Source organism: Telmatherina bonti (genome assembly GCF_933228915.1).
Source record: "Telmatherina bonti genome assembly, chromosome: 18".
In the NCBI taxonomy this organism is placed as follows: domain Eukaryota; kingdom Metazoa; phylum Chordata; class Actinopteri; order Atheriniformes; family Telmatherinidae; genus Telmatherina; species Telmatherina bonti.
The window spans coordinates 26,044,139-26,067,994 of NC_136616.1; the positions used below are offsets into that span (position 1 = coordinate 26,044,139).

General features: G+C 38.0%; 1 protein-coding gene across 1 annotated transcript in view; it reads right to left on the reverse strand.

Annotated features, from left to right (window-relative positions):
* Positions 1 to 3,649: 3,649 nt before the first annotated feature.
* Positions 3,650 to 23,856, reverse strand: part of slc8a4b (solute carrier family 8 member 4b) — a gene marked incomplete at both ends in the record, with an annotated part of 64,220 nt that continues 44,013 nt past the window's right edge. The window contains 6 exons of the mRNA XM_079257701.1: positions 3,650 to 4,029; positions 9,755 to 10,027; positions 10,355 to 10,454; positions 11,217 to 11,252; positions 11,916 to 12,040; positions 15,556 to 15,662. Of these exons, the coding sequence (XP_079113827.1) occupies positions 3,650 to 4,029; positions 9,755 to 10,027; positions 10,355 to 10,454; positions 11,217 to 11,252; positions 11,916 to 12,040; positions 15,556 to 15,662 (1,021 nt within the window). The remainder of the gene's footprint in view (positions 4,030 to 9,754; positions 10,028 to 10,354; positions 10,455 to 11,216; positions 11,253 to 11,915; positions 12,041 to 15,555; positions 15,663 to 23,856) is intronic.

The following is a 23,856-nucleotide window of genomic DNA, read 5'->3' on the forward strand; positions in this document are numbered from 1 at the left end:
AAAAGCAAACACACAAAGTGAGACGTATTAAAAGAGAATGACACCCAAGCACAATGTCTCACATACACTGGCGTCAAGAAGACAACAGCAAGCAGATAGATGGTCGCTAAGCAACAGCCAAAAGACTAAAAATATGGTTGCATTTCTTCACACACTTCGGAAGCACGCACACGCGCGTACACGCCGAGCTGTCCTCCAGCAAAGCTTATCACCCTCTAAAAGCCGACATTTCTAAATCAGTCCCAGTATTTGTCTGTTCATGTGGCGTCAGCAGCACTATTATCTCACTCCTTCGTTCTGCAACTGGTTATGGAAGCTTAAGTCATTGAGAAAAAGAGTTTGGCCCGACAGATGTCCCGGCATCCCAGCGTGCCGTGCCAGCCAGCAAGTCATGTCGAAACTGGAGACGTTTACAGTCACAGAAAAGACTGCAGACGCAGAATAATGAAAATGATCATGTCTTTAAGCATCCAGGCTTGTTGCTATGGATTCTGTAGCTGGGGGCAACATCATTCTACTACTACAACTTCATACCCCGACAACTATATTGCTCATTTTGCTGTATTTTAGTCATGCTGGCAGTATGGCTCAGGCTCAAAGTTTGGTCCAACTAAAGACAGAAAAATGGCCATGAAGGTTTCATGCAGCAGTAAGACTCATCATTTGATTGTTTTCTCTGGTAACAATGGCTAATTACTTTAAGTTCCACTTCTTAATATCCTCAACAGCTGAATCTGCATAAATATCTATCAACCTTACTGCTGCATTAAAAAAAAACATCAGATATGGACTTAAAATGAGGACTTACGAGCGTAGTACGAGTACGGGCCAAATGCTTTATGGGATAGCCGAGCCTTGACATGACCTTGTTTATGCTTTGTTTTGTTTTAAAGCTTGCAAATGCCTAACATGTTAAAGCCTTCCAAGCCCTATAAGCTCCAGGGCGGCTTTTATGAGGCATTTACACTCACCGTGCCATTATGTGCGAAATCTAAACACAAAATGGCTCAATATTTTCATGAGTGAGATAATTCTTTGAAAAGGATAAAAAGCTACTCTGCAGATGACCAAACTCTTTGTATCAATGACCGTGCCTGACTGGTGAACAGCTGTTCACCACTGCAGCATGTGATAGAACATAAAGGGAGGCGGTGCAGTGAAAAGACTCACACATCCAGGCAAGCTTCCATTATTATAACCAAGTTTTGCAGGTTTTTGTCTAAAATGCACAGATTCTTTTTAAGCCTGAATTTCCACAGGGTTGATAGTAGTGGTTAACCAGTCCATACTTAACAACGAAGATGGCGAGCATGTAAATAGTTGCTTTCAATTCCATTTTAGTGCACAGGAGGATAACAAAAAGCTTGATTGTTGTTTTCTCTAAGAAGGGTTTTTCCTTGAAGTTTGCATTTAGCATGGCGTGGGGTTTAACTGCTCTTTCTATGAAGTTAACAAGAGGAATGTATTTAATAATAATCTACACTGACAAGCCATATGCCATCCCTTCTGTCTAGCTTGAGTCCAGCCTCGAGGCAAGACCAGAGCATTAACACACAGCATCATGTAAACCTCAGCTTCGACACTTTCTCAGACATATATTAATCACATATGTTTTGTCAAAACCTTCTTTCACATATGTAGCATACGATTCTCCTTTTCAACTTTTTTCATATCTTGGGTACACTGTGATGCATGAACCATGCCTGAGTCGACACGTTTTCACAAAAAACCAAAAGAAAATTGCACAGATTTAGCCACTGAATGTATCAAATCATTTAGCAGTACTGTGAACACTTTCAGGTGTACCAACAGCTGCCAGCTCATGAGATTTGTCATAAGCCTGCAAAATAAAACTGCACACTTCAAAATGAATGGTTAGTCATCAATGATGATGTTGGTCTATCAAATCCACCCCTTGGTGGTGCAAAACAGTCGCATGATGTTTAAGAGCTGCCACACATTTCCTTCAAAGTTTGCATTTTAAGGTTATTCTTAACAATGTGTCCTTTTTTTCTCTTTGTTGCAATGAAAAAAACAAAACAAAACGGCGTCTGGGTCTTTCTCACCAACTTCCAGGAGTTTTCTTTACAAAGAGAGTTAAATGAAAGAGCATTGATTTCTCACACACATCAAGAAAAGTTCCTTATAATATCATGTACAATTAGAAACATTGGGTGCCGTCATATTCTTGATTATTCAACAACACCGCTGTTGCCTTCATAGTCGTTGTCACGGTCACAGTCGGTACAATCCTTCGTTATGATTGGTCCTTCTTGAGATGCGTTTGCTAATGTCACTTGGCCTTCTGTAAATCCCTTCAGCTCGTTGTATTTCAAGGTGTAAACAGTGCGCCGTACCATGTGTAGCGCACAAAGTCTGTTCTTTCACATGCTCATTGACTTTACACTAGATCTGTCTCTTGAAATTTCTTGGTCTTTCAAGGCGTATCCCGTCTTGACATCCATCTTTATCCTCGTCCTACTGTTTTTAATATATCTTTTGTTGGTGTTTTTACAATTGCACGGCAACAACAACAACACATGACACCACTGAAAAGTGTAGAAAATAAGTGGGGAGTGGGGGTCGGCGTTAAAGGAGAAGGGCTTGAGACTGGCTCGATTAAAAAGAGGGTTTTGTTGTTGGTGACCACAGCAGTTCATTATCACAACTTCAAACTGTTTGTACAGGACACATAAAGTAAGGCAGGGCAGAGGGGGAGGCAGTCAGAGGAGTGTGTACCAGGTGTGGAGTGTTTCTAGAGGGGGAATGGAGAATGTGTGTGTGAAATGAAGAACAGATTAATGGTTCTGCACAGTGTAGTGGATTCAATTTTTTTTTTTTAAAAAGGACAGAAAAGATGCCTCTTATCTGCTTGCAAGATGGTTGCAGGATCACCTGAGGGCTCCAAAATGTGTGTCTGTATGTGTATATTTAGAGAGAAAGAAGTTAAATGTCATCATTTATAGTTTCTGGTAAAAGTTCAAGGGTTATGACAGGAGGGTCTACTGTTCCTATGAAAACCATGAAGAAGGAGGGTGTGAGATGAGAGATTTTGCAGTGGTCTTCCTCTTCCTACTTTGTCCTTTCCAGCAAGCATGTCCATTGCAGAGCCTTTGTTTTCTTTCTGGTTTTCTTGCGGGCAACCTTTTCTTTCTTTTGTCTCCATGTTTGTCTCTGAACCTTATCCTTTTTTCTTAGCTTTTCTCTTAGGAGACCAGATGATTATCTTCCTTGCTGCTGGTTTGGCAGTATTCTTCAACAATATCAGTCGTTTAGTAACTATCAGACTGTTTTGTCCACTATTGAGGCCAAAGACGGCACTGATTTTTAAAAATTTTTTATTTAATGCTTTACGCTGAAGAATTTGTAAATTGGTTTTGTGTGTCCCATGAGTTTCCCTATCACATGAGAGTCTTTGAAAGTAAAAGAGCTGCTCTTGCAGAGAAGAGCAATCATTGGAGACATCACTGGGGAGTTATATTTTCCGAGGATTTACTCTCATCTTTTTAGGAAAGAAATTAAGAACGTAAAATCGATTTTGGACAAAGTTTAAAGATTCATCCATATCAATCCAGATCTACACTCCATTTAACTTGCCCCCATCCCATTCATGTTGGCAGTGGGTCTCTCCCTCTGCTCTCATCTCCATTTAAAACCCCTCTATATGGCAGTAGGCCTCCATCGAAGCCAGCAGGATGTAAATCAGCCACAGCGCGATGAACAGCAGCGACGTTATCACCTTGCAAGTCCGTGGGCCGCCAAGTTCACCGCCCGCCACTGATGCCCGTCGCCGGTACAGCAGTATGATCACACACACCACAGCCAGGATGGTGAAGAGTGTGACGGAGAAGGCCAGGTTTCCGGGGTCCACCTTGAAAGGTTTGCCCTTGGAGCGCCAGGCAACAGCTGCGATGGTCCACGCCACTCCAATGCCAAGGAAGACATTAACAGCATTGGAACCGGTGACGTTGCCGATGGATGCATCAGCATACTGGTCCTGGATGGCAGCAACTTTGCTGGCAAAAGTGTCTGATGAGAAAGAGACAGATATTGAATATTTAAAGCAAACTTTGTTTCCTTAAGCGTCAGAAAACTGTAGCATTAAAGTTTTTTTTTATTTCATCTTTTAAAAGAAAACAATTGACAGTGCTTGAAAAAGAAATCAATGTACAACATAAACCAAAGGTAATGAAGTGAATCTTCGACCTCCAAATAACAAAAACAATGTCATCTTTTTTCTTATAACAGTTGCTCAAAATATAGAAACAAAGTCACAGTTAAACACAATTGTATAAGACACATTTTTGCAGAGAAAAACAAAAATACAGACAGACAGAAGTCAGAGTTAAACAAATAAAATCTGGTCATCTACGTACGGCTGACACAAACTGTATAGTATTGTATTGATCAGGGGGATCAATACAAACGTACAACAGAATCAATACCCCACAATAATGAAGAGATTAATGCACCTCAGAAAAGCAACAACTTAAGGCATTAAAATAAAAAGATATCAGACAACATACAAGAGGAAAAGAGAGACTAAACAGATCAGGTTTTTACTAGGGGTGGGAAATCAAATCCAAAAATCAAATATTGGGATTTTTGGCTTTACAATTTTAAAATAGATTTTTTTGTTACAAAACAGATTTTTTAAAAAATAAATAAAAATAATCCATTATGAAATTTTTGTCATTTTGATCGATCTTTTAACTTGTCTTCTTGGGCATTGTAGCAACAGAATGATGGTCTGGCTACTATGTGGTTTTTTACTAATTGAAATGAAGAAAAATGACTCACAAAATAAGTTTTGTACATTTTTTTGTTTGTTTTTAGTCTACAGAAATAAGCAATATCAAAGAACCATTATAATTGATATTTAAATCAGATCGGCGTCCAAAAAAATCGGAATCGAATTGGGACAAAAGCACATCGTCACAACCCCTAGTTTTTACTACTAGAGCAAAAAAAAAAAAAAACCTATCAACAAAATTCAGGCAGTTTTTAGAAATATATATGAAACACTTTTTAGAAAGAGATATGAAACACTCTAACTTTGGCTCCAGCAGTAAAGTCAGACTGGGATCAGACAGTTGTCCCAAGACAGAACCTTGGAAGTGCAGAGAAAACTCTGAATATGTGAACATTTCTAATACTATAGTTAATAGATTCAGGTGACATTACTCTATTAAATGTCTGGCTCCTTTTTGAACAGTTGATATGTTTTTTGTGTGTGTGTGTCTGTTGTGAGTGAGATAGTATAAGAGATTTGCAAATTACATTGTGTTTTTTATTATTTATGTTCTTGTTCACATTCATTCCTTTAAAGACAATATGAATAATTAGGGAGATTAATCTACACGTTTCCTTTGGGTCAACTGAAATGAGGATGCAGACAGACCTCTGTTACAAACATGGACGAATGTTGTTTCACCAAAGAGCTTGAATAGTATTTTACATGTATTACCAGCAGGAGTAGACAAAAATGATCAGCATTAGTCTTGCTGTAATCAATAGTTGTATTCTGTGCAAAACCATAGTAAAAAATGCTCCAGAATGATGTAGGCGTTTACAAGCAAGCGTTTTAGTGCTGAATATATGAACAGAAATTGGATCAAATGCGTGAGAGTCTACAACTGGGTAAGCAGGAAACACCAGGGAAGCAGCTGCCAGTTACACTATGCATGTCTCAGCTTATTTCTATTTTTAGTCAAGCCGCTGAGATAAGTCTCAGTTCTCATTTAAATATCAGCGAGATTAGTTGAAATTCATATCCCAACATGAGAAATATCCTCCAAACTATTTAATAGGGCCAAATGAATTATAATTATCTTGCTAAATTTGAAGCTGCACTATGAAACTTAACATATTTGTCTTCCAAATACACAAGGTGTACACAAACTGTACCAATGCTGCATTGCAGACAGGGATCTGGTGCTAAGAAAACCTCCTACTCCATCAAAAACTGGCCATTTAAAAAAAATGTTATTAGTCTTTATGAATGCAATCTCCATATGTAGGACATAAGCAAACACAGGTTCAATGGAAAACACTAAGTCAGAAACTATATTCTGGACTCATTCTGTTGGCAGTTCAGACATGAAGCTGGCTGTTTTCTCCTTGTCGCAGATCATGTGACTACCGGCTGTCACCACAGCAACCACCACGTGTACTCCCAAATCCAATCCAAACTTGTGTGAAGATATTTTATTTTTCTATATTGTTTTTTATTCTCTTTATTTCATATTTATTCAACAAATAAGGATATAAAATGAAGAATCTATAGTTTCCCTGTGATGGATTGATGACTTCCTTTTTTACCTCTTTTTACTTGTGTCACTTGTGCCACTTTTGAGCTTCTGCCTGAAATGCACTGTGGTCTATACTGACCCGTCTAGTGACCATCGGTGCTCACTACTTTTCAAGATGCATTGTGGGTCATTTTGAGGGCACTACTTTTTTCTCCCTGGACATTTGGACACCCCTAGAAAATGACGCTATTCCCTACTATGTAGGAAATAGTGTGGACATTTGGACACAGCCAATGTCTTTCCACCTTGGCTTAACATTGTGTTTACACAAAACCCTCCAGACCAGCAAGATGCCAAAACTTCCACTTTTATAGGTGCTCCTTCTGATAATGACCATTTTCTCAAGTGCATTTGATGAGCATCACCTGGCTGCCATCAAAACACTTATAAAGTTGATACGAACACAGGAAGTTATATATTGTACACAACACTACAGCAATATTTAAAACCTTGCTGTCACAGTAACCTCAAACCAAATTTTAAAGTTGATATCATTTAAAGTAAAAAAAATATGCTATTTGAGACCATCAAAGACTAAAAGGTTAAACTTACAATTAAAGTAAATCAATATGTTTAATTTGACACTGAATACAAATGTATGCTTCTGCAGTGACTATTTTTTTTATCACTTTGTTTTCTTTTATTTTCAGCATAAAACAAATTTATTTTTAAAAAAAAGTAACAACAGAATGGAGGTCTTGGTATATACCAGAAGAACAATTTTAGGTTCAAATTTTTCAATTTCAAAGTGTTTCATTGAGTGCCCTATAAGGGTTAACTAGTCTGTGAGATGTAGACTTTTAACCAGTGCCACTACACTGAGGATAAATTTGTGATCTCTACTCCACTTGACCATCATATATTACATATATTACATGCCACTTATAGTTTAAATGCTTCAGATGGTTTAAAATGAAGTTCAGTAGACCTCACAGAGCCGTCAAACCAAGCTCCGATCAGCATCTGCCCCCCTAATTGCCTGAATGTGCACATTGACGGTAAATTGGCCCTATAATCCTTGAGTGTGTCTCAGATGTAATAATGCAAAAATGCTTTTATGAGCCTAGAGGATGGCAGGGGGAGGGGAGGAGGGGGAGACTGGGAATGAGAGAAGATGAGTGTTTCTAATGAGAAGATTACAATTACAAAAACACACGCACATACAGCAGCAAACAAATCCCAAGGGAAGTTAGAGTCACCTGCTGAACCTGTACACATTTTCACCCAAACACACAGCTGGAGTTCACAGCACACACAAGTCAGGATGATGGATGAACCAATAGCAAAAAACACAACATTCAGTAGAAGGAGGAAAGAAAGCAGGGGCTGAGGCAACACCATGTCAGAATAATAAATTGATGGGGATGGTGTGAGAAAGAAAACAGAACAGGTAAACAAGGCAGGGATCTGGTGAAGCGAAGGAAGAAAAGATAGAAATTTAAATAAGAATTTAAGACAAAGCAAAGTGGAAAATTTGGAGATTCAGAGTGGAGCCAAGAAATTAACAGCCAAGTGTTTCGTAAGAGAAGAGACACTGTTGGTGGATATCAAATTCAAGTTTACAATGTCTAGTTTTAATCCACACAACAGTATAGTTGTTGAAGGAATTGATTCAAATATTACTTTCTAGAGACTTTGCTGCAAGCCAAGTTACCACCTGGAAGAGCAGCAAAGCAGCCATTTCTATAAATCACACAAAGAAGTAACAATAAACTCGCTGGCGAGAGGAATGGGGTAGGGAACTGAATTACATCTCGGGGACGACACGTCCTCTCCAGGCAGAGACTGAAGGCAGTGATAGAGCCCAGTTTTTACAACTCAAATGTATTTCTGGCCTGGGCATGGGGACAGCTGCTACTAAAATAAGATGTAAGAAACAGGTTCACTTCTTCTTCTATTTGTTAATATGCTGGTCTGTCACAGCTGAACTTTGGAGAAATTTATAGGTCATTACATGTTTTATTTTCTGTTTTAAGATTTTTTGTTCATAAATTTAGCTGCAAAGAAAATCCCACGTGCAGGTATTAAGTCAAAACAAATAGGAAATATCAAGTCAAAATAAACTTTAAAAACAAAACAGTAAAAAAACCTAAAGAAGAGCTGTGCAGATGAGTGAAAATGAGTATTGAAAATAAAGCAGAGTTTTGGCAAGGTGAGAATCATACATAAATCTTTGACATACGGTTTGATTAATAGAAAGAATATTTTGCTGTATGTTGTATCATCATCCATCTATCGGATGGATTTATAACTACATTATTTGCACTTCTGTACTAATTCTGTACAGCTCATTAATGTACATTACTGTGCTTATAAACTGCAAACTGTACAACGCTTTAGCTATTAGCTCTCCTTGTTTGCAGTGAACAAACACCACTGAATGGATTATCTCTGAGACCAAAGAGACCAAACATGCAGGGAACATCTGCTTTCTCTTTCTTCACAACAGACATATATATTTTATCAACGAACATCCTTTCACAAGAGTTAGGACTAAGAAAGCATTGAGTCATTTCTGTGGAACTGGAACATGTGGTGCAAATTTAAACATGTCAGGGCACATTCACATCAGCCTTTTTGATTCGAATCCTGAAAGTCTGCTTCATTTGGGGGAATGTGAATGCGCCAAACAAATTCTGATTTGGACCAAAGAAGCTGTCCAAAGACTCGATCCGTCTACAAACACAGGTTGCGGTTCATTCATTCATTTATTCATTATCCTAACCGCTTAATCCAATGAAGGGTTGCAGGAAGCTGGAGCCTATCCCAACAGTCTTTGGGCGAAAGGCAGGGTACATCCTGGACAGCTTGCCAGTCCATCGCAGGGCGGTCACAGTTCATTTATTTGTAAAAATGTATTTATTTATTATTATTATTATTATTTTTATTATTTCTTCAGTATACTTGCATATGACAAAATAAAAACAAAAAACAAAACAGCGATCGTTTAACTCCCAAATTAAACATGTAGTACAAGTTAAGTTTTCTTCTTTATGCGGGTCTTTCCCTCTCTTTTGCTAGATACTAGTGCAGCGCCACCTTTGGTGGGATTGAGAATATATTATTCAAATAGTTTGGCTCGTTTGAGCAAAATGCAGCATGAAACTCGGTCGGCATGGATACAGCTCCCTATAACTGAGCCGAGTCCCAAATTGGACCAAGTCTAGCGGACTATCCCAATATGAATGAACCTTCAGATTTTATTTGAACAATGGCAATTTGCTAAATGAGACGCTAACATCAAGTAATGATCCATCTGTTGTTGGTATTAGGAGATCAGCACCCTACTAATTGTATTCCACATTTTACTGGAAAATTTAGGCTTAAATGAGACAATGAGGCTTAAATTTAGACTTAAATGAGACTGTGGGAACCATTGTGACTTTTGAGCTAAATTCTATCAACAAAAATCAAAAATGGTCACAGACAGTACACAGCCTCACCTGGTACTGATGTTCCCAGTGCAACAAAAACCACAGCTGTCACAGAGTCCTTTAATCCTATCGTGCAGCCGAAGTGTGAGGCCAGATCGCCAGTGACTGCAGTGAGGACACCGATCAAAGATATGGATACGATGAAACAAGCCCAGCCATTCCAGTACTCCGTTGGTGGGACGAAAGCAAACAGGACCTTCCAGAAGACCGTGAGGAAGTGCATAATGTAATCAAAGCAGGAAGGCAGCCGCTCCTCACCGCTCTCCTCCTCATCATCATCTCCTACAGGTGCAGAATATTTTGGGTGAAGAGAGTGAGAGAATGAGAGTTTATGTAAATTCACAGAGATTGACAAAGGGAAGGACATGATCACCATATTTGTCTCAATGCTACAAGGCTAGCAGTTAGCTTACTTTAGCATTTTGACAACAACATGGGAAAATATTGGCTTTACAGGGCCCTAAAGTACAAACATTTATTATCAATGAATTAAAAATAATAAAAATGGCTAAATAAGCACCACTACAACGTTTAGAGAAATCTACCTTCAACTATGCTAATTTTAAAGCATGAAAACAATCCCATATGTGTTACGTGAGTGTGTCTAACCTGCGCTGACAGTAACAGCACTGACAAACTGCTCCCTCCAGCTGCTACTTCCCACGACCAAGGCCAGGTTTGTCTTCTTAATCAGCTTATCTACAGTATTCTAAACGCGCGCACACACACACACACATACAAAAGCAAGCGTGCAAATGCATACAGACCAGGCAGAGTAGGAAAGACACAACTTCAAGTTGTTGATTTACCCACAATCCAAGAGAGAGAGAAAAATACAGAAAATCAGAAAAATCCCCAGTACAGAGATATTCTTAAAGAATGAGAACCAGAAGTGTAGGATGTGCTGAGACTTTTTGTAAAATTGGCTGTAATGGCATGTTTTAGTGATGTTATTAAAAAAAAAAAAACTGCGGTAAAACCTTCAGACAGGCTGGTAGACTTCTGTTTAAAGCAGGCAGGGAGAGGAATAATTCAATATGCAAAACAGCTCAGAGCAGCTATGGAGCATCACAGCAGCAGTCATTATCTTAAGTCAGCTGACAGGGCTATAAGAAAATCCTGCATGGTTTATTGTTTACAGTATTAATGGCTGCACGAGGAGGAAAACACATTTATTGGAACAGTCTCAATAAGAGAAACCACAAATTAATCCCAGTGTGTGTGTGTTTGTGTAATTAAGGATTTATAGATTGGATTTAGGCACCAGTATTGTATAGTAATAGAGTGAAGAACAAGAATTGCATGCATAGGAAGAATAACCTTTTCAGCCCGTCTAAAAAGAGTACTTACTGCTTTCTGCACACATGCACACAAAGGACATGGCAAAAATGGATTTATAGATTGGACCTACACCCTAGTCATACATAGTAATAAAGTGAAAAACAAGAATTGCATGCATAGGAAGAATAACCTTTTCAGCCCGTCTAGCAAGAGTATCCACTGCTCTCTGCACACATGCACACAGATGACACGACAAAAATGGACAAATGAACAAATGAGCTCTGTAAAAAATGACATACACATGATTAGTTCTGTTCAAAATGAAATTAATGGATGGGGTGATGGATGGATGGAAGTACAAATTGATGGATGGATGAATGGATGGATGGAAGTACGAATGGTTGGATGGGTGGATGGATGGATGGATGGACAATGGGCTGACAATGCACAAAGTAATGAAGGCTAAACATGAAACAAACATCTTGATTTTGCTCATTTACTGTTTTGCTGCACACAGAAAATCTCAAGTAATTTTTAATGATCTGTTGCAAAATTACAAAACTAATTATCAATGGCTGAACTGATTACATCTAAAAAGGCACCTCACCCACTGTAAGACATGCAAGCATACAGAGTTTAATGACTTTAATTTTCTGAATGAAGGATCGATTGGCAACGTTTGTGTAAAGAAAAATTGGAAAAAGACAGCTTATTCTAAATAAATATTTTGTAATCTTCTACAAGACTGATCCCAGCAGAACACACCATTATACCCATTACATGCCAATAATATCAATATTTACAGGAATTAATAGGACATGTCACATGCACCTCTACTGGTCATGAGAGTATGGATACAGTTAACACACATGCACACACACTCATTTACCTTAAACTCGTAAGACTCCTCTATGACCACTTCCAGTTGTGTGTGTTCCCCCAGACTGGGGCAGCCCATCTTGGCCACCTCTTCCTCCTCTGCTCCCACCAATGGCTTGTTCTCATTGGAGTCACCTAGGCAACCATAGAGATTTACAGAGCAACAGTAAACCCCTCAAAGAAATTCAGTAAAAGGAATCTGAACGTTTTTGTTTTTTTTTTTGCTCCAGTAAAAATCATGTTTGAATCCAGTGAGCCTTTTTGTATTTGGTAACATTTTACAAAAATACAGTCAAGATGCGACCTAAAAACTCTTTGTCTGAAAATGACACAAATGAGTTTCCTACCGTGGAATAAAATATTATGTGGATATAAATTTTTCTAGTAATACAACACCATTTATGCAAAATGAGATGTGACAGCAATGAATAAGGATATAGTTAAATAATTATGCTTTTTGGAAAATTAAGGAACAAATCTCGGTTGTTTTTATAACGGTGCTCATATTTATTTGTACCCTTTCATTAAATAAAGAAAAAAAACAGCTGCCTGTAAAATAAGCTGAAGTTGACTAAAGTAATAACAAATTTTTTTTTTTTTATAAAAATCGTTACATTATTTTCTAATTCTAGTTCAATAGAAATATTTTTTTTAAAAATCAAACAAATAAGATAATTAATTACATATTACATCACTCATAAACTAACATTTTGTTGAACAATCCTTTAATGTTTCCGCTACAGTCAGGTGTTTTCTGTTCCTCCCAGTCAGACTTCTGCACCTGTTGACAGGTATTTTGTCCCCCCCCCCTTTTTGTTTTTGTTTCTTTCTTCAACTCAATTAAATGAAAAACAGTGTCTTATATTACTAAATTATATTTTTGCAAATTTATAGTTATTGTTTCTTTTTTAAGTCTCCAGTTATTTGAGTGACTGTTGTAAATTCAGCCTTTTCTTTAATGAATGGGTATGAATACATACGAGCACAACTGTATGTAAAATGTATGTGTTTACATTTTATACTGTATCGTCTTTTTTGTAAACACAAGGACACAATGACACAAATGTGTGTGTGTGTGTATGTATATATTGTCTGTATGTAGTGGCATGTTTTCCCCAGAAAGTAACCCATATAGAGCCATGTCTGTTGTAGGTGCATTTGGCAGTGGACCAAGGTGGGTATGAGCACCCTGACCAGTCTGTGACTAAACACACTCACATACAACAAACTGTGGTTAATTGGGTGATTTGTACCTCTCTATTGCAACTTTTTTTTTTTTTTTTTTTAGCTCTTCACTGTTCTCAACAATGGTAGTGTTTCTGTTTCATGAAAAAAAAAAAGCACTGGCCTTTTATCACCATACAGCCAACGAGCCTTCACAACTCATATCCCAGTTCAAGACTGGTTCCTGATTATTTCCATTTTTGGACCACTTTGGTAGGTCCAAATCACAGCAGAAGCCAAAAATCCTGCTGTTAGATGTGCTGACAACATTACCATGGACACACTGCACACTGCTAATACAACTTTGATAGTATTACAATGTCAAAACCAAGGACTTGAGGACAATGTCCTCAAGTTCATTAATATAATTATGACAAAAAATAATGTAAGCTGACAGAATTTACACACCAGCTGATTTATTTAATCATCTTTACTCAGGCCTCAGCAGCCTGAATTGTTACTGTGAAATCTCCTGTGAGAGAAAAAAAATGTTAATGCTAATATTCACATAGTCAGATGCCACATGGGAAATCTTAGCTGTCAACTATTTCTTGCTATTACAAATGTGAATACACACATGGAGAGTCTTTTTTCCTGACATTTCTATCTTCCCATTACATATGTTGCATCATCAACCTACCCATTCGTCCATAAAGTGAGTGTTTTCACTCACTCTTTATAATCATTCTTTGAACCGCTATCACTGTCGAGCTGCTGTTATTGAAAAGCGCAGCATGTGTTACAGTATGTGTGTGGCTGAGTGTGTGCAAATGTCATTCTGCTTGCTCTTTGACAGTGTTATAAAACCAATTATATTCCTCTGTAATGAAACACGCCCCAGGCTGCTGCCTCTTCATGTCTGACATCTAGACTGTGGACCCATGCTCCACCAGGAGATTCAGCGAACGTGTTGAGAGCAAGATAAAAGAGACTGAGGTTTCACTCTCTGACTGGGGTTTGTCTAATTTGGCAGCATGCTCCATGAGGCTCAAGTGTCATAAGAAGCTCATTTGGGGATTGTATCACCTGCATTTTTTGAGTCACTTATAACAAAGAGATGAGGGTAAAAGCTTGTAGCTGATGTGCTAATCGAAGTGCCCCCATTATGAAATTGTTCAAAATTACCCTTTAACTCTCAGCTCTTGTCTGACTTAAGGCCCTAAATACAGATAGAAGTCTGATCATTGAAGCTTTCAGCTAACTGTCAAGCTGGGAGAAAGGACACAAAAGTAAGATAGATCACATGCACTGCAAGAGTGATGTTGCACCTGTCATTCCTGTTATTATGCTGCAGAGCTTCAGACTAAATACCTGGAAAAACATGTTATATCCAAAGGCATGAGAATTTGCAAAGGGATGTTCATATTTCCCCATGCAAAAGCCATCTGAGTAACTTTTGCAAAAATAATAATAATTTTGGGATTAGTTACTTTTTCAAAGGCAGTGATCTTATCATCCAATTGGTCACATTTGAAATATTGATTACTAATGACATGAAAGTGAGGATTACTTGCTGGGGCAAGCTGAAAGTTTTGCTTCATAATCACACAAGACGTAATTCAGTGCATTTTTTAGGGAGCAAAAGAAAGTCTTTGAAATTTCATGATAATTTATTCAGCATGGCTGTAAACCATAGAAACATGCCAATAATAAGACAGTTTTTACGGGTATCTTACTGTATACAGATTAGATTGCACTGTATATAACTGTTCATTGAAGAAATTACTGACGTGTTGTTGAGTAAATTTGACTAAGATCAGGTTAAATGGCTTTAAAATCTGACTAAAATAGGCTAAAAAAAAAAAAAGTGCATCAAACTGAGCCTTTTTTAGCTAAAGCTTTCATTCTGTTCCCACAGAGAGTAAAATGGCTTAAAACTTTTAGATTCTTGGATTTCTGAGCTTTCTGCTACCTCTGTGGATACAGAGAGTAGGAAATGACAGGTGGGACTTAACTGCAAATGTGTGACCCCAGAGAACAAATACAGAAGCTCTTTAGCTCTTCATTTTCTGTTCCTACTAAACCTCTTTATATTTGTGGTTATGAAACAAAGCAAACGCTGATTGGGAGAAGTTATTATTTCTGCCCAGTCTGTGACATGGACGGCATTATTCTAATATCACCCTGCAGCTCCGGTGGTAGTGTTTTTTAATCCTGTCCAGGCTGCGTCCTCAGTACTTCAGTACAGTGTTTCTGCAGATAATCTGACTTTAGTCTGAAGGCTTCAGGTAATCAATGCAGGTCTCATCCTGTTTCTAAGCGGTAAATGTGCACTAGGTCTGAGAGTCAGTTAAATAAATACTTCATCACTATGACTGGCAATTCTTGCCTTGTTGCTAGTCACAGCTTCTTTCAACAGCCTTTTAACACCCAAACACATGAAGAGCAAAAACGTAGACAGATAGTCGACAGGAAAGCAGACCCACCATGTTTCTGTCCAATCTCCAGTAGAACCGGCTCCCCCAGCTCAATGGTGAAGGTCTTGTTCTTCTCATACTCTTCATCATCAATTATTTTCACCTCAATGATCTTCCTGTTGAAAAGAGACAAGAAAAATGAGGCTCTGTGAGGGCATGCCATATAAACTTATGGTTTAATTCTCTGGAGGAGTCTAGCTAAAGTTATTCACACCGTGCGAGACTGAAACCACAAAAAAAATCAGCAAAGGTGCCAACAAATCTTTTTCTAACTGCTCAGCAGGGTGATGCAACACACAGCTCAGCCACATCTGAGGCATTTTTTAGTGAGATCCACCTGGAGGGCAAACCTAAAACGCAGCTGAAGGAGTTTTGAAGATGTGTGTGCAGAAATCACACCTTAACAGGTAAATTAAAAAAAGTGGAAAGTAATAAAAAATGTGGGGAGAACAATATCAGGTAAGGTGTATATTTTATCACTTCTTTACTCACGGTAAGACAGAGGTTAAAGTTGAACTTAGGACTGTCTAGAAACACATTTGTTTTAAACTGACATTTTAATATTTGCATGAACAAAATCCATTTAGTCATAATCTATACTGCACTGTACTTCCAAAATCTCTAAAAGTGGAGGCAATTTGCACATTGTGGTTTATAATAAACAATTCTGCCTCCTTTAATTGTTTAGCTTTGCAGTTCAGAACCAATGAAAGAGGTGATTACATTTATTTATTATAACATATTGAACAGGGCTGTGGCGATAATCTTTTGTCCCGATTTGATTCCGATTTTTTGGGTGCCGATTCAATTTAAATTGCGATTCTCACAATTCATTGATATTGCTGATTTTTGTAAATAAAAACAAAATAAATGTAAAAAACTTATTTTTTTGCTCGTAATATTTCTTGATTTCAATTAGAAAAAACGACACAGTAGCCAGATCATCATTCTGCTGCTATAACGCCCCAGAAGACAAGTAAAAAGATCAATAAATACAATAAAAATGACAAAATTTTTATAATGGATTATTTTCATTAGTTTGAAAAAAAAATTGATTTTTTTTAAACAAAAAATCGATTTTAAAATTGTGAAGCAAAAAAAATCCTGATTTTGGTTTTTCGATTAGATTTTCCCACCCCTGATATTGAGCCCAATAAAACTAACTTTACTAGCTCTCTGCTGATGTCTAATAAGAGCAGAAGCACAACCTGCTTTTCTAACCAGCTAAGATGATCCAGAAGTAACGTCTCACATTTTCCACAACTAGGACACTGCGTTTTATAACTGAGTTATTTAATTATTGAGTGAATTATTAAATAAGTATATTATAATCCCCTGCCCCCTGGATGCACATTCACCCAGTAATGTTTGTAAGCAAACAAACTGTTTACAGAGATTCATTGTACAATAACAAAAGGTACCGTTGTTGTCTCTAAACCACATGAACACCAATATACAACTTATTTAACTATCTACAATATTAAGGCTCTAATGTCCTTTCACTGTTGCTGCTAAGACTAAGGCCTATAAGCTAAATAAGTATTCATTATTCTCATGTCCTTTTGAATTCGGACTGTAAAAGCTTTTATAAATGATGGTACAAGACATCTTCAATTATTTTATTCCAAAATAACTTAACAATTATGCAAGTGTCAGATGAAAATTTAAAGATTTCTGAGCTGGGATAGGTCCCAAAGTTAAAAAAAAAAATCCCCAAAACACACCTCATGCATATAGATCTCATAAATTTAAAGTGTTACATAATGATTTTGGAAAGGTGTTAAAATATAAATGTATGGTAACTTAACCCAGCGTTATTTATATAGTACTCTATAGCTTTGAAGTGCTTCTGCAACCAGCAACAAACTTTTTAAATAACTCTTGTGAGTTATTCCTGTCTATTTCTGACACACCAGCATATGACATCAGTTCTGAGTCTCCTTCCCTTTTCCGGGTGATGGAGCATAAAGGAAAGAAAGGGTAAAAAGTTGGAAAATGGGCTCAGCCTGGAAAAGAAGGCAGTGAAATCACAGAGGCCACCTTGGCTCCACTGCCACAGGCTGCCACTGCAGTCCATTTGAGTGAAAGTGTGTTTATGTCACACCAACTAAAGTAGGAACCCTCAAATAGAAAAAATTCTTCTCCCTATACGCACATTTTCTGCTTGTTCTTTGTGGTTCATATTCTAATTTATGTTGTATGCTGAGTAAGAGCTAAATCAATCTCTTGTATGTATCTTAAGTGTTTGACATGCGAGGTTTCCTTATGCGATACTGTGGTCAATTCAAATTCTAACATCTAAGCAGTGCTAAGACACTGACGCATGCGAACAGCAGTTTTAAGAGTTTCCTGAGTGAAATGTGTATTTATACTTTTATAAAATACTTATTTTTGCTACTACACCATGCTGGAAAGCTAAAGAAGGCCGGTTATTAATTTTTTTTTTGTCAGCAGAAGCAAAGAAAAAAACATTTTAATTGAAAATCTGCAACCAGTTGAAAACTGATTTTGGGGAAGAAAATTGAGAAAAAGATAAAGAAGTGGATAAAAAACAAGCTAAATATATGGGATATCCACATCGTGCAAAAGATTAGCTGGTATGCATGTACAATTTGTTACAGTCTGAGCACCTGCAGCACACATCGCTGTTTAAAATATCTTGTATTTGTGTTGCAGTTTGGTGCTTCTGGAAAAATTTCATCCATTTCTATCTGCTTGACAGACTGAGGAGAGTGTGGTCACCTCCACCTGAGGTGTTTCAGAATGTCCTTTACTGCTGCAAATAGGCTTCAGATGAACATGGGAAAAAGGAGTGACAAGGTTACGAGGAAAAAAAATCTGGAATGATGTAGAGAGGAATGTAAAGAAGTGGTAGAGGAAGTGGGAGCAACGTTTTTTCATTAGTTAGCGGTCACAGCAGCAGTGGATACAATTCGATGGATTTGCTTTTGCATCACATCAGCTTCAGAGGGCGACTTCCATCAAAAGAGGAAAAGAAATTAAAACATTTTGGGTTTATATTGTAGTGAGAAATAAATTTTAAAAGCACCAGCAACTACAGGGCTATAAGGATTAAAAGAAGGAAAGAAAAAGAACAGAGCTTTTATATTCTGTTTTACAGCTCATGTCTTATATCATTTTGAGTAATGCGGCTTTGATATGATCTCAATTCATCTCACATGACTACAAAACTATTGAAGTAACCATAAGTTTTTGCCCATAAAAGGATCTTAATCAGGAATAGCATGACTATTAACTTGGCGTTTTTAATACACTGCTGCAGTGAGAGTAACACTGGAGTTATGTGGTTTCTAGCAAAGCTTTTCTACATAAGCACTAAAGCAAAAGTAAGAGGATTAAATAAAACGCTGGGTTTATCTGCTTCAACATCTGCTGCAAACATTAGTGTGTATGGCTATATGTATAAGTTTCAATGCCAAGGAGCATTTCTTTAACTAACTGCACTGGTTCGCTGAGTTAAAGGTTAATGTTAAATATGTTCATTATTAGCACAGCCACAACATCCACCACTGTTGTACGTAAAGGTTACTTGTACTTCATGAAAGGTGAGGGAATTACACTGTATCAAGTGATAATAGTAAGATCAAGGATGAAAATACACACAAATAACTTAAAAAAACATAATAATTATTTTTAAAAAAAAAAAACTTGTTTTAAGGAAATGTCCCACATATGTGCAAGTAATTATATTCAGTGCTCTCTGTTCTGCTTTGGTAGTCTGGTTTACAATAAACAGTTTATACACTGTGAGCCACATTCATACATTTACACACCTCATTTATACAGTGTTACAGGCTATACAGTGCTAATTTTCTTCCATCACATATATTCACACTTCAGTGTTATTTCTACATGTAGTGATGGGAAGCCGGGTTCACAACTTCAACCTTCTCACAATTCCTCTTCCAGAATACAACCATCCCATAAATAGCTTTCTTGTAACATATTGCAACCAAAACATATGTTAGTAAGTATACATAATTTAACAAGACGTGTGTACAACCTCTGCTTACACAAATCTATATGACAGATTAAGACTAGCCCCACTTAATAAAACAGAAAACATCTGGTTCAAACTGGTTAAAAATGTCTTCTTTAAAGGTCAGCTCAAAAGCACCAAGTCCCTTATTTTGACAAGTGCATTTTTGGGGCTTTTAAGTACCACACATACACATACACTATACCATACTTGAGTCATGCTACGTGACTTGAAAAGGAGTAAATTCATGATCCCAAAAAGATTTAATATACTAACGGTATTTTCACCAAGCATATCACAGGTGGTCAGAATATTATGTCAGCTTGTCAAAAAGGGTATGTCTCTTTAAAAGCTATGGCTTCAGCTTGTTGTTAGCTCATTGCTAGTTAGCTGGATTGGTTTTACTCCGCTTCCAGTTGTCAAATTATCAGAGTCAACTCTGATGTTGACTGTTTCCCTTTTCAGGAAACATGAAGTCATTATTGAATGATTACCAACAATTCTGCCAATGAAACTGTGACTGTCATCACAGTGAACTCCGTGCACTAAGTGCTCGGTGAACAGGGACGAATGGCAAGCATAACAATGGTAGAAGACGCAACATGAGCCATTAAATGAAAAAGAAATCGGATGATAGACACAAAGAAGAAGAAGAATTGCAAAGAGAACAGTAAAATAAAGGGTACTTAAACAATGTAGAACCGGATGGAAGACGCAAGCCGGATGTTTCCTTCCTGTTAAAAGGGAGTTTTTTCCTTCCCACTGTCGCCAGTGTGCTTGCACAGGATGGGAGATTGAGTTGGATCATCCAACTCAATCTCTTGGTTTCCTTCTATAGGCTATTATGAATTGGCTTACATTATATTTTTTTCTCTGTCTGTAAAGCGTCTTGAGATGGCATTGCCGTGATTTGATGCTCTATATAAATAAAGTTGAATTGAATTGAAAAAAAAGAGACAAGAAGGGAAGAAAAACACAACAGCCAGAACGAAAGAGGCTGGAGGAGGAATATGAGTAATGCACAGTGTCCGTTGTGATGTTAGGGGTTACGACTCAGTACACATTCAGTTCACTTGAGGGGGAGGTAAAACATACATACATAGACACAGACACATGTTGCCTTAAGGACATTTAAGGATGTTAAGGACATTTATTGATATAAGTAAAGCTGTCACAACTTGCTGCCTAGATCCAAACCTTGACTATTACCCAAAAATGTAACCTTATACCCCCAAACTGCTCTTTGAAGGGGTGTGAGATGGCAGGAACCAGCCAAACATACCCTCCCTTTACACATCATGCAATGATCTAGCTGACCTGGTCCTCACTACAACAGCACACAGTTAAACAGGAACACACACTGACACAGTTTACTCTGCAAATACAAATAAACAGAATCACAATACATAATACAACATGCATGCACACACACACACACACACACACACACACACACACACACACATAGTGACTACACAAATTCTACATGTTTTACATGGTATGCACTGCATAGATTGTTGTTTGTATAAACAGACAGTCACCTCTGCATCACTTCATGCTTTACCAGTGATATGAAATCTACACAGGCATCTTAGCACAAGCACACAAACTATTCAGCCCAATGCACACAAGCATGATATATATGAACACATGTTCCCACTTAACACCTGGAGGGCTCGTAGAAGTGGTATGCACCACTAACTCAGCCGAATTATATATCGCGTGCAACATGCAGAAAAAGATACGGGCAAACACTCTAGCGGTAGAGTTTTCATTATTCATAATTATCAGTGACAGTTCTCACATGTGTGCCTTTGTCAGTCCATCTGTATCCTGCCACTGCTGCTTTAGCCCCTACCTAACCTCCTCCCTTCCTTTTCCCCAGTTTCTCTGTAAGGATGGAGTAAGTAGGGAGTTTCCCTGCCGCAACACACCTGATGCACATCAGACTTCTGTAAAGTTTGATGTCAAGCTCTGCACAAGTCTGCTAATTACCCAATATTTCAGTCTGGTGTGTTGCAGCACAGAAACCACTAACAAGTGCAGGATGGCGGCTCTCGAGGACCGGAGTTGACCAATTCAGGGTTGCGGGGAAGCTGAAGCCTATCACAGCAATGATTGGACAAGAGGTAGGGTACACCCTGGCCATGATGCATCATGTGCCACACAGGGGGACAAACAACCGTTCAAATTTACACCTAGGGACAATTTAGAGTAACCAATTAACCGAACATGTATGTCTTTGGACGGTAGGAGGAAGCCGGAGTAACCAGAGAGAACTCACGCATACACAGGGAGAACATGCAAACCAAACTCAGAAAGTCCGCTGTTCAAACCTCCACCTAGATAAGGCTGAAAACCAGCTCCCTATTTGCTGTGAAGCCACAGTGCCTCCCACTACGGCACCGTGCAGCCCTTTTATCCTGATTACTGAAAATATACTTTTGTCTTCTCAAGTAACCCAAACACTCCGCTTTCCTCCCACCCTCACCCCCGCCTCTCTCTCTGTCTCATCTTTTCTCTGCATTTCTACCTTCTTACTTTTTGACACCTTCTCCCCAGAAAGTTTCTCTGTCAAAAAGGCACATCAGCACCCCGGTCTGTCAATGAACTGACACAAAACACACACACACACCAACACACACACACACAAATACTGTAGCAGGTTCACTGAACACATGGCTTTGCTCTGCCAGAACTGGAGTGAAAAACAATGATGGAGTAAAAAAGGTCAAGAAAAAAGGTACTGTTGATTAAAAAGCTCCAAAGAAAATCTTTAAATCAAGTTAATGGAGAAGTTTAATATCATCACTGTGTGGGTGTGTGTTTGGGTGTTTGCATGTGGCTCTGAAGTTCTTAGAGAAATGAATGAATGAGTGACAGCTTGATTTGATTAGTTGAGACCTCACTGCATTACTTAATGGATAAAACCTCTCTTTATATATTTGTCTCCATCTCTTTCCAATCTCTCATGGCTCCAGTGCAAGTTTTGATTCGCAGCCACTGAACAAGTTGTGTTTGTGTGTGTGTGTCTCTTGCGCAAAATTGCGTGTGGTTTCAGGGAATAAAAGACAGGACAAGATATTTTAAGATAAGAACTGCAGCAGCTAACAAGTCATTGTCTTGAGTGAGGTTGTTTTATGTACACGATCCACTTTTATCCTCTTTCCTTCAGGTGGAACCTCTAAATGTGTCTTTTATGGATGCATGCACACACTTACACACACACACACACACACACACACACACACACACACACACACACACACACACACACACACACACACACACACATATGGCAAAACAGCTACAACGCTGTATAGTCAAGATGTTAGGAATATATCCTGATGTGTAAAACTTAAAAAAACAATGTAAAGGAAATAGGATCTATCTTAACTAGACCTTCAGGCAGTCAACCGGACTGTAATAAACATCAATATCAACAAACAGGATTACCAAAGAAAACTTTAGTGTGTCCCAAAAGGGAAGAAGTCTCATAAAGGCCTTCAGAGTTAACTCAGGGTATTCACACACTTAATTTTAAAGGTTTGCCATTTTATAATTTTATAATCGTACATAGGGAAACTGAGGAAATGAGCCACAATTTTATCTTCGTTTAGTTACTTCATCCTCTTTGGTAAAATAAGCTGAGTTTAAATGCATCCAAAAGGCATTTGGAAATAAAACTCCAGTTAAAAGCACCTCTGCATTCTGGCTCCCTCCCACATGGCACTAACATGCTCCGTTGCTATCATATTAATGTTATTAATTAACAGTTGCAGTTGTATGTTTACATTTACACCTTTTCAGCCACAGGTAGGGTACTTGACTCCCACAGTCCAAAAACATGTATGTTTGCGTAATTCTAGTTCCTAGGAATGAGTGTTAGCATGAGTGGTTGTCTGCCTCTCTGTGTTCACCTTGTGATGGACTGGCAGCCTGTTCAGGGTGTAACCCTGCCTATTGCCTCTCAGCTGCTGAGATGGGCTCCATAACCCCCTGTACCCTGTATCGAAACAAGTGATTGTAGACAACGGCCTGTTCGAAATGCTCAAACATGAAAGTTTTAGCTGCTTATATACAATACCAGTGTTATTTACACACATATATATATATATATATATATATATATATATATATATATATATATATATATATATATATATATATATATATATATATATATATATATATATTGCTGGAACCAACTGCATCAGTCCATTACAGGGCCAAGATATTACATTTAGGAAAAACGGCAAACACACACACACACACTGGGACTATGAGAACACTAATCATTAATTATTCAG